This window comes from Lepeophtheirus salmonis, chromosome Z, assembly GCF_016086655.4.
Source record: "Lepeophtheirus salmonis chromosome Z, UVic_Lsal_1.4, whole genome shotgun sequence".
Taxonomy (NCBI): domain Eukaryota; kingdom Metazoa; phylum Arthropoda; class Copepoda; order Siphonostomatoida; family Caligidae; genus Lepeophtheirus; species Lepeophtheirus salmonis.
Window position 1 is genome coordinate 16,024,566 of NC_092584.1, and position 15,903 is coordinate 16,040,468.

The window sequence follows — 15,903 nt, forward strand, 5'->3', positions numbered from 1 at the left end:
TCATAATTATTCATAGCCTATCCCCCCCCTCCCTTATGTTTTAATAGTCAATAGCATAGCTTTTGTTTTTATGACTGCATGTAGACAACTTTTTTACGATTTTGTACAATCACTGGAATGTTGGGCAACTCTTCCTTGGCAAAGGCTCAAGCTGAATAAGTTAGTCGGTTTCCTAGACATCAGTCTTGTTTTTAATTCTCACTGCAAGTCCTCCATAGTATTCAAGTCTGGACTTTGACTTGGTCATTCTAAAATGTTGATATTGTTTTCCTTTAACCATTTCTTCATTACCTTAGCATTATGTTTAGTATATATATCCTGCTCGTTGGTACCGTTGTGGCAAGTCTGAAGTTTCCCAGTATACCCCTTCAAGCTTTCATTAAGAATATTGATCTAATCTTCCTTCTTCATGATTCATTGAACCTTAATGAGGTTCCCTGTGCCTCTGGAAAAGATGCATCCCCATAATAGTATCCTACCACCACCATGATTCATAGGGGATACAGTGTTCTTCGGCTTGTATGCTCTCCTTTCTTCCTCTGGATATTTATCGATAACTTCAAAATAGGTTTCAGTTTCGACAATCACATCCTCAATTGAGCCAAATCTATTTCCACGGAGCATCTTTTTGAGTTCTGCGAAGAGCCAGTAGTCGCTAGGGGCCATATCTGGAGAATACGGTGGGTGCAGTAGCAATTTGAAACGTAATTACACATGCTTTGCTTCCATTTTTATTCACTTGTGACACGGTACATCGTCTTTGGTGAAAGGGCACCTTTTTCTTCTTCAAATGAGGTCTTTTCTGGGTAATTTCGGCCTTCAAACGATATAACATACCAATATGATAGTCGTTGTTGATTGTTTTTCCATGTTACAAATAGTCAATGAATAAAATTCTATCGGAACACCGAAATAAAGAGGCCATGATCTTTCCCGCCGATATTTGAGTCTTTGGACGGGTTTCTCCGTCTGCACACCACTCAGAAGACTGCTGTTATGATTTTGGAGTGAAGTGGCAAATCCATGTTTCATTTATTGTGATGTACCGTCGCAAAAACTCATTCTTATTTCGCATGAACATCTCTAAACAGCTTTCTGAATCATCTACTCGTTGTTGCTTTTGCTCTGGTGTGAGTAAACGAGGCACCCATGTGGAAAACAGCTTGTTCATACCCGAATGTTCGTGTATGATGGTGTAAACATTACCTTTTGATAACTTGAGATTGTCAGCTATCTTTGACTGTGCGATTTCCATGATGACTTTCAGGGTTCTTTTAATGTTTTCCTGAATAACCATCGCATTTGGCTGACCGGAGCGTTTAGTATCATCGGTGTCTGTACGACCACATTTGAAGTCGGCAAACCATCGTTTGGTGGTTGTTTTAGATGAAGAAGAGTCCGTATAACAATTTTCGAACCAAGCATTGGCTTGAACAATATTTTTGCATATCAAAAAGCAATGATAACTCAACACACAAAATTGCCTTGAATCCAACGTTTGTAAGAATCACAAAAATAGGATCACTTAAACCACTATAACTCGATGAATAATAAACCAAACGTCATGAAATTTTGACAGTAACCTTGTGAATATTTGTACTTCCGAAAAATATTTTGTTAGTTGCGCCATCTAGTAGTTAGGCCTAAGACTTATTGACCGATGTGTTGTACAAATTTATTTCTCAAAATGAAGTCGCACTTCCCAAATCTTTTGGCTTTAAATGTAATGTCCATAGTGGAGTCAACCACCTCCAAATGCAGCTTCTACCCTAGACATGAATCAGGAAGATCCTTTGATTTGGAGTTCCTTGCCCATGCTGCCCACAGCCGAAGCATTTACATTGCTATTTTTTAAATCAAAATATTTATAAGATATATACAGGGAGCACAATATACTGTGCATCCAGTATACATGTTGGATGCTATATATATGAATATATTATGTTTTCTTAAATCAGAAATACTTATTAGATATACATCAAGGAGGACTACACACAGTGCATTTTATGACTGTTATTCACTCATTCATAACGACGGACAGATTAACTTTCCCCTTTATTAATAAAGAAAATATCAAGAAAACCTCCCTAGACAGTAATATAATCCTTGATGATAGATCTATGTGATGTTGATAGAATGTATAAAAGGATGTATATTGTATATCAGTTTGTCATATTATCCCAAAAGTATATTAAATTTGCATATCTCAAGTATGACTTTACAATTAAATTAGTGATTAAATTCTGATACAGTGTTATCAATGCACTTAGACAAAAAAAAAAGCACTAAACTACACACACCCATAAAAAAGATTTTCAATTTAATACATTTTGAAGAGGTCATTCATTTACTTGTGAGATGGTAATTTATCATTATATATTTGTAGTATTGACATTATTTAGAAAAGACAAAATGCAGACATGTTTTGGAAAAGGAAATGACGTAAGACAGGGGCTTAACAAAAAACTTACAAATCAAATTGGCCCAATTTTTAAAAATCTTTAAATTGTCACTGTTACATATAAATCTTGAGACAGATATCACTTGATGTATCCGCCTCCAATATCAATCACAGCCTGAATTTGTGTCTGGAGGGAGGAACAGACGTTGGAGAAGTAATTATTTAACATGTTTGTCATTGTCTCCTTGATGGAGGCAATTAGGGAGTCCTTGATGGCATCAAATATTCAATTTGTTTTAGGTTCAACGTAGATTCAGAGAAAATAATCCATCTGGTTAAGATCCACACCCCTGGGGGCCATATCCTTGACTTTATCACTTGTACACCAAAAAGTGTAAATCATGTAGGTATTGCATCTCAGGTCCTGCAACACTCCGGCTTTCACGGTACCTTTACTGTTCCCAGCAATAGAGCAGAAGTTTCTGGAGTGTTCATCATTGATCATAGTCCGAACTTTTTGATGAGTTAGCTTGTTCGGACTTTCATAGGACTTCGGCAGTTGACTTTTTGTTTTTGTGACGAACCTAGGATCATCTGTCTCACAAAGAGGCTTACAAATATTTTTCACGGTCTGCATTAGACGCCAGGCACATTTCAGACCTCTTGATTTGAAATTTCCTTGATGTGGACAAAACTCATCGCCACAGGACAATGTTGTTCCTTCTAATAGATTCAATCTCATTTATATCTGGAACTTCATGTTACTCAGAACTTTATAGAAATTTTCTGATACAAAAACCTTTCAACCATAAAAAAAAGGACCCCATCAGACATGTACATCATAAAAAAATTGCCAACTTACGCACGCCCCAATTTGATCTTAACGCCCTGTTAGATATATAAATAGATTTTGTTAAATTTGTTTATACAATAAAGAAAGGTATTGAGCCATGTCATTTTCGTAAAACAGAAATGGACAAAATGTATTCGATAATGAAGGGTCTTTTTTCATGAGAAGATGAAATTTCCTGCAATTACCAGGCCGTGCAAAATTATTTACCGATGATGTAAATATACTTTTTTAAGAGGTTTTGTGGCAATCAATCTGATTGGTTCGTATTTTTACTGTTAAAATAAACAAAAATCCTTCCTGTGAGAGCGTAACAACTTCCATACGTGAGACCATGTCCAATCAGGAAACAAAGAGGATCGAAATTGCAGCCCTCCTCCGAGCGGGAGTGTCTCATAACAACATTAAGAAACAGGTTGGGACCTCGTTGAAGACAATTTACAACGTTTCCAAGCGCTTGGAGGCTGGGGGTGTTCTCAAGTATTCCACTGGGACTGGTAGGAAGCCCACTGTCTCAACAAGGCAAGTAAAGGCAGTGTTCAAGAGGACTCCCAACAGGTTCATTGCCGACAAGGCCAGAAAGATGGGAACGTCGACATCAACTGTTTCAAGGGCATTTAAAAGGGCTGGAGGAAAGTTCCTGAGGCGTACTGAATGCCCTCTGCTAACTGAACGTCTGCCAGAAGTCAGACTTGAGCTTGCCAAGAAAATCTTGAATGATATCAAGAGCTCATCTGGATGCATCATCATTTCTTCAGATGAGAAAACTTTTACGGTCGATCCTGTTTTCAACAGGCAAATGACCGTGTTTTGAGCTTTGGAGATGTGCAAGATAAAGCAATGTGCAACAACAAAGCACCCTGCTTCGGTGATGATGTTGGGTCTTGTGGCCTCCAATGGGAAGGTCATGAAGCCGGTATGGCTCTCCACTGGCTACAGATTAATAGCGGAGGATTATGTGAAGATTCTGGCGTCCAAGGTCCTTCCGTGGATCAAATCCATAGTCGGCAACTCTCCTTGGGGTTTTCAACAAGATGGAGCACCCGCCCACGCTTCCAAGAAAGCTCATAAATGGCTCAAGGACAACATGAACTTTTGGCCCAAGGACTACTGGCCCCCTCAGAGCCCAGATCTGAACCCACAAGACTTCTCTATCTAGGCACACGTGGAAACCAAGACCTGCAAAAAACGACACAAGAACATAAATGCCTTAAAGGCTGCTGTCAACAAGGCCTTGCCTCTATGGACGCCAATTATATCCAGCATGTATGTGGCAGCTTCAGACGTCGCCTGACCAGTATCATTGAGTCAAATGGTGGCTACATTGATTAAATTTGATCACAAACTGTTTTATTATTCTAAAAATGTATGAATAAATTGTTTCTCAAGTCATTCGAAATGTCATTATTTTCTGCAATATGTTATGAACTAAAATCGGTACATGATTATGCACGGCCCGGTATTGCAGATTAGGACAGGCATTATCTTATAAAATATTTAAACTTTACATAGAAAATATAACTAATTTATCCTTATTTTTACTCCATCAATTATTTAATAAATTGAACTTTATACCAACTATTTATTAATTTTCTTAAGCGAAGTCCCCAGGAATACAAAAATAATCATTATAAAGAAAATTAAAACTTCAACATCAGTAGTTGCCTAAACAAATCTTTATGTCAACTAAATCACTATAAATCAATAAAGCCATTAATTAATTATATTGAAAAAGCAAATATGTAATAAATTCATTTTTAATTCATTTAATGTGGTATCTAGAGCGTGAATCATATATATTATTTATATAAAAATTGACAATTTATGCAGAAACAAAGACATGAATAGTTAATCTTGTCGTCTCATATCAGCGAGTAAATTTCCAGGGATTTTTTAATATAATAAACATGATCATTTAATATCAATGCCTTGTTTACTATATAGATATAAATTGTGATGTTTTATTTTTTAAACATATCAAAATTCACGGAACTGTCATTGAAAAATTATGTGCGTCTGTCAAAATTGCTATCTTGAATTTAAGAATATGTTCCCAACAACGTGGTCTTAGTGGCTAGATTTTTAATCCAATGTCATTAAGTTGGCTCGTACATAAAAACAACTTTAAAGGTGGAGTAACCTCTAATAATAAAGTCATTGATTTTAACTCAGTATTATATTTGATTCCACATTTTCCTGGTCCAAGTCAAATCTGAACCCAGACCTGATTACTGTATCTATTGTAGATATTATATTATTTAAAAATATATTTGTTGTTGGATAAAGGAATCCATTATTTTTAATGGATTTCTTTTCCATCAACATTTATCTCCTTGACATTAAAATTACCAGAACGGAATCGACGAAAACCAAATTGTGAGGCATTGCCTGTTATGTATCAAGACCATCAACACTATTCAGATTTTTAGCCACAAGGCTTCTTTTTTCGCCTTTATGGAAGGATATGGGGTATTTTCTCATTGACGGTGTTCATCTTTAACGTACGTACAAACTATGCTGAGCCAAACAATCAAATAACTGTCTAAGAATTTTTTTTAGTACGAAATCATATCTTTCAATCCCATGTAGGATAAATCGATCGCACTCATATAACACGAGATACACATTATTAAAACCATACATTTGATAAATAATGGATAACTTTTTAGTACACTTATTATATCTAATATTTAATTTTGATTATAACGAGAGTTCAAAAAGAAAAACCTAGCCACGTCATAAAGTCCGTGTTAGCTGGGGACAATAAGTAAAAAAGTTACATATTCTATATCTATAACTATTTATATTGAATATCTAAGTTGAACTATGTATACTTTGTAAAACATATATTTGAAAAATACTGAAATCCAGGGTAGCATCATAATCTCACAAAATATCTCTTTAAAATTATAGCTATTCAAAAATAATTCTGAGCCCAAAGATCCAATAACTTCCATTCGAGTGCAATTTATGTCTGTGTCAAGTTCATTAAAAAATTATTCGAGTCCAGACTCGATTACTACCTTAAAATCATCATTTTACAAAGAGTCAGGGAGATGTGGCTTTTGGAGAGAAAAAACTCCTTCAAAAGAAACGTACTGAGCTCAATATGCACCATACTTATCCTAATGAAAAACAGTGTGATTAAAACAATAAATATATCCAAGTATATTTAATTATTGCGCTTTACAAGTTAAAGTATGTAAATAGAGAATATTATAAGGGGTTAAATACAAAAAAAAAAAGTTTATTCATTCGTACAAAATTTTTAGTCACACAGTTTTAACATTATTCATAGAAATACAGTTCAAATATGTAGAATGCCAAATGCATTCATCTTGATTTTTATAACAATAAAAAAGGAGTGAGAGGGATCTACGATGTATATTTAAAAGTTTTGAAACTCACTTCAGGACCAATTATAATAATTGTCTCATTCTATTTTCTACCTGTTCCAGTTATACGAATTATACACATATTATGTGGGCAAAAAAGTTCCTAAGCTGACACCTAGATAGAGCCACTATAATTAAATAATTTGATTTTTATATAGTATCAACCTTTACAAGACAATAGGTTCCTGATATAAAGCATTCAAACTCAGCACCAGGAAAATCAAAAGTTAAAAAAGGGTTTGCTAAGTGTAAAAAAGGCAAAATGAGTGTGAAAGACAATGCACAGAAGTGGACGTTCGAAAAAGGCAGTTATATACGAAATTTAATTTTGAATTATCGTAAAGTGAAGGTGCTCGGATTTGCTGTGACTTTACATACATTAAAGGAACGTGTAGGACATAACGTGCATGAATATTTTAGTATGCGATGCTGTCTGCAAAGTAGAGACGGACCATCTCCCAATCGATCAAAAGTGTTCATGCTTTAGAGCAACTTTTTAGAATAATTAAACCATAATCAATATGAGCTTATTAGACGATATACGACTCTGAATAAAACGTGGCTCCAATACTACAGTCTAGAGCCAAATTTGACAGTCGGCTGAGTGAATTGTAATTGATGAGCCTAATCCAAATTATTAAAATGCGAACCAGTAGACTGGCCAGGTTATGAAATCAGTATTCTGGGATGCGCATGGTATAATATTCAAAAAAATAAATCATCAACAGGCATTTTTCGATAGTATTGTTTCAAGCTTTTGAAGAATGAAATCGCAGACAAACGACCTCATTGAAGAGGAAAAAAGATGGATTTCATCAAGACTCTGCACCTTGTCACAAATTATAGAAAATGATGACCAAATTGCATATACTAGTCTACGAATTGCTTCCTCATTCACCATTTTTGGGGATATTGCCCCCAGTTCCTATTTGCAGACCTCAAAAGAATGCATGATGTTAAGAATTTTAGGTGAACTGAAGAGATAATAGCCATGAGTTATTCTTATTTCAAGACTAAAGAGAAATAAAAATGGTATTAAAAAAATTATATTACCTCTATAATCATTGTATCATCCTCCAAGGTATCTACCGGGTGCAGCGAAAAAATGTTTAAACTTTGTTTTTGCTACATAAATCATGGTCTTTGTGAATGCAGTAAAATTGTTCCGATCACATACTTAAAGTAAATAAAAAATAACCAAAGAAACTAGATTTTTCTAAGTGTCTTAGAAACCGAGAAGATGCCATCTAAATGTGACCACTGAATTTTTTGGTCAATGCACTTTTGTACGCTGGTAAACAACCAAACAGAGATTTCAAAGCAGTTAGGGATCCAGACCAGCTACCCGGACATGAACGGGGTGGTCTATCAGGATGGTGCGCCTGTACACACATGTATTTAAGAAAATATCTATTGGGAAAATAATAGAATTCTTTTGACTAAAAGTAATTAGACGTAATTTGCAGTTTCTTGATATATATTTATTGGACTCATCATAGTTTTATTTACTATTATTATTATTATTCTGTGATATACACCCCACAAGAAAAACTCAGAAAAGGAAAGCAAATTGAAAAGAGAAAGTTTTCCAGCTTGCAAAAAATGAAAGAATAAATGAAAGTTATGCTCTGACTATATCATATGTTCTCTCACTTTTTATCTTCCCCCGCGAAGTTCAATGGAGGTTATGTATTTGTCTCTCATACTATCACGGCAGTAGTTAGAGATCGATTTTGATCCAACTTTGTTCGATGATTATACATGGTCACAGTAAGACCAGTTAAATTTAGAATGGATAAAGGAATCATAAAACGTTCAAAATACATCTTTGACAATAACATTCTAACAAATTGAGGTATAGAGCTCAAAATTGTGTCATTATACGGGTTTAATAAAGATGTTTTATACCGACTGGGTAGATCTGTATACTTCCAATCTAGAACTTTATCATCAAGATGTATTTCAGCAACCAGTTGTAATAAGGTAATCCAATGAAGTAAAAATAACTAATATGATGTCTTGTCTACCCTAATCATATCGATGTATCCACCCTTGGCAGCAATGATAACTTCCAGGTGGCCACGAAATGCCTTGCACCCATTCCAAATGTAGTCCTCAGACATGGATCCAGGGCTGGTTGACGGTGTCCTTGAGGTTGTTGATATTTGGGTGACTGACTCGACATGTACCCAAAAAGTGAAGTCCATTGGGTTTGTATCTGGTGACCACATTTTCTTTGGCCAGAAACGCAAATTGTCTTCTATCCCTTTCTAGGCATTTTTGGACGTGTGTACTATGCCAAGACTCTCAATACCAAAGGAAATCATTTTGAAAAATAGAAACATATAAAAACTAAAAAGTCTCTCATGCAGCCTCAATTTTTTGCACCTTTTCATTCATGCAAAAGAGTACCCTATTTTTTATTATCAAACAGGCAACAATTTTACTTTGCACACTGTACATTTTGTCAAAAAGTACCGATAATAGTTAAATAAAACACACGTGAGAGACGTTAAGGCAATGTAATAACTCATTTAATCTGGTATGAAAATATTTCCACATAATTTCTTTCAGTGAACAGATGTTTAGTTTGGTAGTAGAGGACTTAGGTTGTCCATAACGTGGCATGTCTTCTACGATCTCACGGCCCTCCGTGAAAGTTTTATACCACTCATATGTACAGGTTTTGATCAAACTATTTCACCAAAAGCTTTTTCTAACATTTTCAGCACGTGAAATTTTGTTCGCAACCAAAAAAATAGAGGTAGATTTACTTATCCGGCTGTTACAAGCCAACCGGCCTAGAGATTGCACTCAAACTTGGCATCATAATGAAAAACAGTACTGCCAACCTAGAAAAAAAAATGAAATCCATTCAGTAAGAGCAATTTAAATTAACAATTCCCAGTACTTTTTTGGAAAAAGTTTTTTACATAATACATATAAAATAAATTATTTTATTAATATTAAATTTCAAAAAGTTGAAATTTTCAGTTGCATACATTTTATACTTTAACAAAGAGAACACCTGGATATAAAAATTACTATAGGGGTAGGTCTACCCTCAAGATAATGCCTGTTTTTATTGAATGCACATGTTTTGGTATCACATTTGCAAAAGTATTAAATAAATTATCCGATGCATAAAGGTATTAAATACAAATATGAAATCAAAAGACAACTTGATTGACGAATTAATACAAACCAAAATTAAAGTACAAATAATTTTAAAATATTGGATTAAATATAAACAGATCTATTTATAAATTTAAAAAAATGTTACTTCGATGCATAGAACCACTCTAAGAAGTCAATACTCAAGCGAATCAATAAATTTAATATATTTTCTTAATACAGCATTTACTTTCAACTGTCTTACCTTATTACAATTACTAGCTTTCTAAAGTATCATTGTTATTTTTTTACGTTTTAATGTGTCTACTACAGGACATTTTTGTAAATTAATACCTCTCTAATTATTAATACCTCGTGTGTGGTATTGTGTCCGCACTTTTTTCGGACCAAGGACGGCGGTCCAGTAAAATCCATTCCTACATACTTGCCACTACTTAAACAAAGTAATATCTATCCGTCGTGACGTGAGAGTCTCTTTACTTTTTACAATGATTCCGTTATATAATCAAGTAAATTGTAAAACTAAGTAACATATCTTCCAAACTATACATTCAAAGTCTCTTCCTCTAAGGGCATCATACCTCTTGGAGCATTTATTCAAAGAGTTGACCATGGATATTCAAGAATTGAGAGGATGTTTACGATCTGGAAAAGACGGGATGACTATAGATGAAGTTCATTGTGTATAAGAAACGAATATAATATGGAATTGTAAATTATACCTTGAAACCAACCAATCTTCTAATCTTGATGTATCAAAGGCATGAACCGAACCTTGGATGACTATGAAGCTTTATAAGTGGGTTTATAATATTGAAGGAATAATTAATTGGCCGAAGGAACTTGTATATCAAATAAATGACTACTATTTAATGACTTACTTCATACCTATGATTGATTTGTTCTACTAAGGTTACGTCCATCCTTAAACACCTTTGCATTTTCTCTATTTTCATGTTCTTCTTTGAAATACCATTTAAATTTAAAAAAAGGTGGGTTAAACTTAAAAAAAGTATCGATATGATATATTCGTATTATATTTTATTATAATCTAAAAAGTTTTTCTTTTTAGCAAGATATAGGCAATAATCTTAATGTTTATTTCATATATCTTAATCTACGTTGGACATTTATACGAAAAATGCCAAAGACAGGCCCCAAGGACCGACAGTCCTAAAGACGATAGGACCAGTCATTAAGAATGGACTTGACCGAATAAGTAAAGACTGACACAACACTAGTCGAGAGTTGTTTATCTAAAGCAACATATGTTGCTTAAAATAACAAACAGATATTTATTATATTACGGCAAAACGCATTTTTGTGATGTAATCAATATGCAAGTTGTCTATTCTGTATTTTATAAGCTTTTTTTTAATTTTGCCAATTTTTCAAATACTATATCAGCAAATATGTCTCCAAAATAGGGCATCTAATCCATGACGACAGTAAAATCGCTCAACCTACAATTTTCACTAACGTTATAAATTAGCCCATAATTTAAGGAGACAACATCTTGGGGATTCAAAGTTGATATTTTTACCAGGTAAATTGTACAAAATTGTAATAAATCATGATAAAACTCCATCAAATAAATATCTTAATATTAAAGAATATGGATTGTTTATTATAAATGATCATATTTTTGTCTAAGAAACTTTTGAAGGCTAATTCGATAAGATTTCATTTGGCAAATTACATATAGCAGTATTCCATCGATATATGGGCAAGTTTTATTAAGAAAGAGCACAAACAATGAATAATTGATAATATTTCCTCGAATATTCACGAAAAAGCAAAAAAAAAAATATATTTAGAAAATTAGAAAGATACATCTCAACGTTTTTATGTGTGTACATACTTTCGGGCCCCGGTGATTCCAAGAGAAATAAATATACTTTATATTTATGGATTGAACCAAAAGATCTCTAGGTGAGATGGAATAATTGTAATACTATAGTGTTTCTCAACAATTTGTATATGACTATGGTCTTGTTATTTCGTACAAACACTTTCTGTATATCGCAAGAGGATTTTCTATTATTTTACCAACACAAAACCCTTTAATGCTTTGTTTTACTGGTTCTTTTTAATAATGAGCGCGTTTCTAAACTGTAAATTGTATTCTATATCCCTGGATAATGTATATATTTAATAAGATGAATATTTAAGCTACTTGATATGCTATGCATTTTGATTCACCATCTACCTTCAAAACATTTATAACATTAGACTAAGTCATTACGTCGTTTTTAATAGCATTATTTTTCAGATCGTCTATCCACACGTTTTATCAAACAGAAGTTCCTCACCTCTTACAAAAGTAGATACATTTTCATCGTCCCACAGTGGCCCAAACAATGGGCTTTACCAAAATCTCATATGAAATTATAAAAATAAGGTTCCTTGACAATTCTAATACCAATATAAAATCGACATTTTGCTCCATATCTAGTTGATAGTAGAGCCTCTTCAACATGGATCGTAGTTTTGTCTTTATTTGTGAAGGTCTTAACATATTTATATGTAGATTTGATTATACTAAAAACATCTCGATTTTGAATACACTAGAGATCTCAAGATCAATCGTTAAAAGACTTTGTATATTTGAATTCCCTACAGAGTACCTACGTAAGAATTTATTTTCTTAATGTAAAGCTAATTTGCGCAAGAGAATTGAGAGTTTCTTGATATCTTATTACACTCATATCCTGACTTCCAAATTTAGAAATATCGTCATGAGGGGATGTTGAAAGGTTTTTTTTCTACAATTTCGTCTACAATTATAAAAATGTACTATTTATTACGATGACATTTTAAATAAAACATGCGATTAAACTATTTCTTGTGTACTATATTAGTTTGTGTTACTCAGGGCAACACATATATATTAGTATTCCTTACTCCTCTATAGAGTATATGCAGGGATGAAAATCCCCTATCTTTTTTAACTCTCCCCTTTTGTAATATAAAGAATGAATTTTCATTTTCCCACTTGTTTTCATTATTGTTTAGTACTGGGTCGGTCTTAGTACTAGAACTGATTAAACAAAGAAGAAATACATTTTAGTGACGTCATCAAAGCGCAAAATTTGTAAGATTGTGGACTGAACCGTAGAACTGAACTGGACCTGACCAAAACTGAGCTGGAAGGGACTGTAGTCTTATATTTTATTTTCCCAATACCAAATTGTGTTTGAAATAACAAATCCTTGGATAGGAACAGTTCAAAAATGAAACAAAATGGTGAAAAACACCCAAATGAAGACAACAGAATGTTTTTTCGTGGTTTTTTTAAATAATTAGTTTTGATCAGACTTAAATTAAGAACATTTCCTGTGTACTTTGATGTCAGCCGTCAATTGATCAACTAGTAGGTTATCAAAAAAAAAAAAAAGGCTTGCCGGCGTTTAAAGAAATGGCATAATCGGTAGTATTAAAAATGATATTATAACTATTGTGTTTTTTTTTCTCATATAAAGACTTTATTCGTTTAGAGAAGTTACATATATAAATAAACATTTTAGTTTAAAATTAAATCCCTAAACTAAAGTCAATACAACAATTAACTAGCACGGGGAGTCAAAAGATAATTAAAATACTCCGTAGTCGTTGATCACATTTCATAAAAATCATCAATAAAATTAGTAAAATGATCTGGTAGAAAACAAATGAATAAAAATTATTAAAATCATACAACCTAAAAAAAATTAGGATGGTGACAAAAAGAACAATATTCAAGCATTAGATGAACAAAATTTTTTAAACCGTCGGTGGATGCGTATTAGACGGCGAAGAAACGTCATATTGTCTTTCGAACCATTTGGGTAGTAGCGTATCAAATTCCCAGTGTACTTCAACGTTAGATTAGAAGAAATCTGAATTTTATTGGCAAAGACAGAGTATCTTGAAGCAGTCGAAATAAAAATAGCTCTAAATTCTTCATTTCGGATAGGGTCGTCTTCTGTCAGCTTCTCTGCTATCCTACTTCTACAGCTCTATGGCGCGAGTTTTTGTAGGAGCACTCGAAATATTTGAAGTGAGCCCGAATAAAAGAATAGCAGTCACGAATTTATCACTTATTCCTGCTATGTTAAGCAATATGAATTTTTTCAGTATATGTAGTGAAGGGCAGTCTGCAAAAGCATGAATAATTGTATTAAACAATTTTCCACAGTCCTTGCAAGGAGCATTGAAGAATATACATCCTGAAGATATTTGAAATTGCGAAGTAAATCGCTTTCCATCTTTTACTTTAGAAATTGAACCCATGATTATCTTCTTCCATGATATGGGCAGGCCCAATATTTTTAAGAACTTGTCGCAGATTTTGTCAGCTTCCTCCTTATAATTTAATGCAAAAGACATTCTCAAATGCCATGGAATGGGCATCATGTGATTGTCTGCGGCTCTCTTTAGTGGATAAAAATTTTTCCTACAGTTGAACATTGAGTCTTTGCTCAAATCATGAAAGGAGATAATACCTCTCGATAAGGCTAACCATTCTAATTGTTTTGGTTCCACGAGGTTTTTAAAATAAAACTTCTTCTGACAGTTCTGTCGCACCACATCAATGGTGGAGGTGGATGAAAATGAGGGCGTTCCTTTCCAAATAATCCTATGTGCTGCCGCTAAAGATGGAGATAATTCCAGCAAGTGATCATTTATCAAATCTGTTCCCAGCATAACCCATGTGTACATCGAGGACATAGTGGCTCGCCACTTAGTCTCTGGATGTCTTGAAAGGTCAATTATAACTTTTTGATATACTTTGGGCAGTATTCTTGAGAGCAGAGATAATCCTCCACCCACAAGAGATCTAGGTCGTTTGATTGAGGGTAAATAGCTCCTATGAAAAAGCATATTAAGCCAGGACTCTTCTTCTTCAATTGCTCTCTCAGCGAGCCAGGGAATAGCTGTTGCCTTATATAGTATATTAGGAATAATTAAGAAATTATATCGGTACTCTTCTGAAGATTGAAACTTCTCCATTATTAAATGGAAGAACACACATACTTTTTTAGGAATGTCCAATTTGAATAAGAGGCACCTTTTGAATCCCATAGAATTCCCAATATTTCCACTGTGTCCTTAATTGAACATCCGGCAATTTGAATAGCCTTACATGGGCTCCATTTACCAATAGGCAGAACAACAGTCTTTTTATAGTTTATTTTCAAACCGGACTCATACTTATTGAAGTAGTTCAAAATCACTTCAATTCGTATAGCTAATTGAGCCTCCGACTTAGCTTCTTAGTGTTTTTTTGAAATTATACATAAAAGACAGCATTTAAAAATTTCAAGATGCCAAAAGGTATAGGCCCTTTTAGACAACTCTAGATTAGTAGTAATGGGAAATTTACGGATTGCAATTACATTATAATTGTCAAATTGTTAAAAAAGTGTCACAGGAGGCATACAGCTGAATTTGTTATGTTCCTCTGTCAACTCAACCCTAACTCGACATATACCCCATTTATAACTATTCATGTTCTAAACATTAACTTGTTTAACTCAAATCAAATTTTAGTAGATCGTAAATATCCACAATTTATAAATAATTTCAAACCACCTTTTCCTATGAATATTTCAGGAATTTGAGCATCAATTAAATCATTTTCATTCTTTTACAGGAACTCGTAGCCTCAAGCCCCAGCCAAAAAAATTGGAAAGGAATAACTATTGCCATCCTTGTGATTCTGATTATACTTGCCTCAGTTGGCTTGTCAGTTGTTTTATTAACACCCCCAGACCCTGGTCCAGGAGTCAAAGGAGAAAGATTTTCAATAGAAGACATACTGAGCAATCGATTTCAACCTCGGAGATTTAATGGCACATGGATATCTGGTAAGTGCATTTCAGTATTTTGTCTATTCAAAAACATGATTATAAATATTTTGAAAATTTGCACTAATTCTTGTTAAGTTGTGAATATTCCTACTCTTAAATGAGTATAGGACAACAGTTAAAGGGAAGTTATTGGGAAGATAATACATAATTTCAAGGCTTTCTCTTATTTCATTTTAGAGGAATTAGTAAAAGATCTAATAATGATTAGTATGCTATCAGTTAAATCAGACCAGCTCAAACTGCTAGACGATTTTTATTAGGGTGATTAAT

General features: G+C 33.6%; 1 protein-coding gene and 1 long non-coding RNA gene across 2 annotated transcripts in view; one reads left to right on the forward strand and one right to left on the reverse strand.

Annotated features, from left to right (window-relative positions):
- LOC121130290 (inactive dipeptidyl peptidase 10) overlaps nucleotides 1-15,903 on the forward strand; it is a 463,275-nt gene that overhangs the window by 353,506 nt on the left and 93,866 nt on the right. The window contains exon 3 of the mRNA XM_071893684.1: nucleotides 15,417-15,630. Within this exon, the coding sequence (XP_071749785.1) occupies nucleotides 15,417-15,630 (214 nt within the window). The remainder of the gene's footprint in view (nucleotides 1-15,416; nucleotides 15,631-15,903) is intronic.
- Nucleotides 9,165-10,806, reverse strand: LOC121130291 (uncharacterized). Its single transcript, XR_005868649.2, has 3 exons — nucleotides 10,504-10,806; nucleotides 10,133-10,426; nucleotides 9,165-9,498 (listed from the first exon to the last, which is right to left on the reverse strand). It is a non-coding gene; the product is annotated as an uncharacterized lncRNA (long non-coding RNA).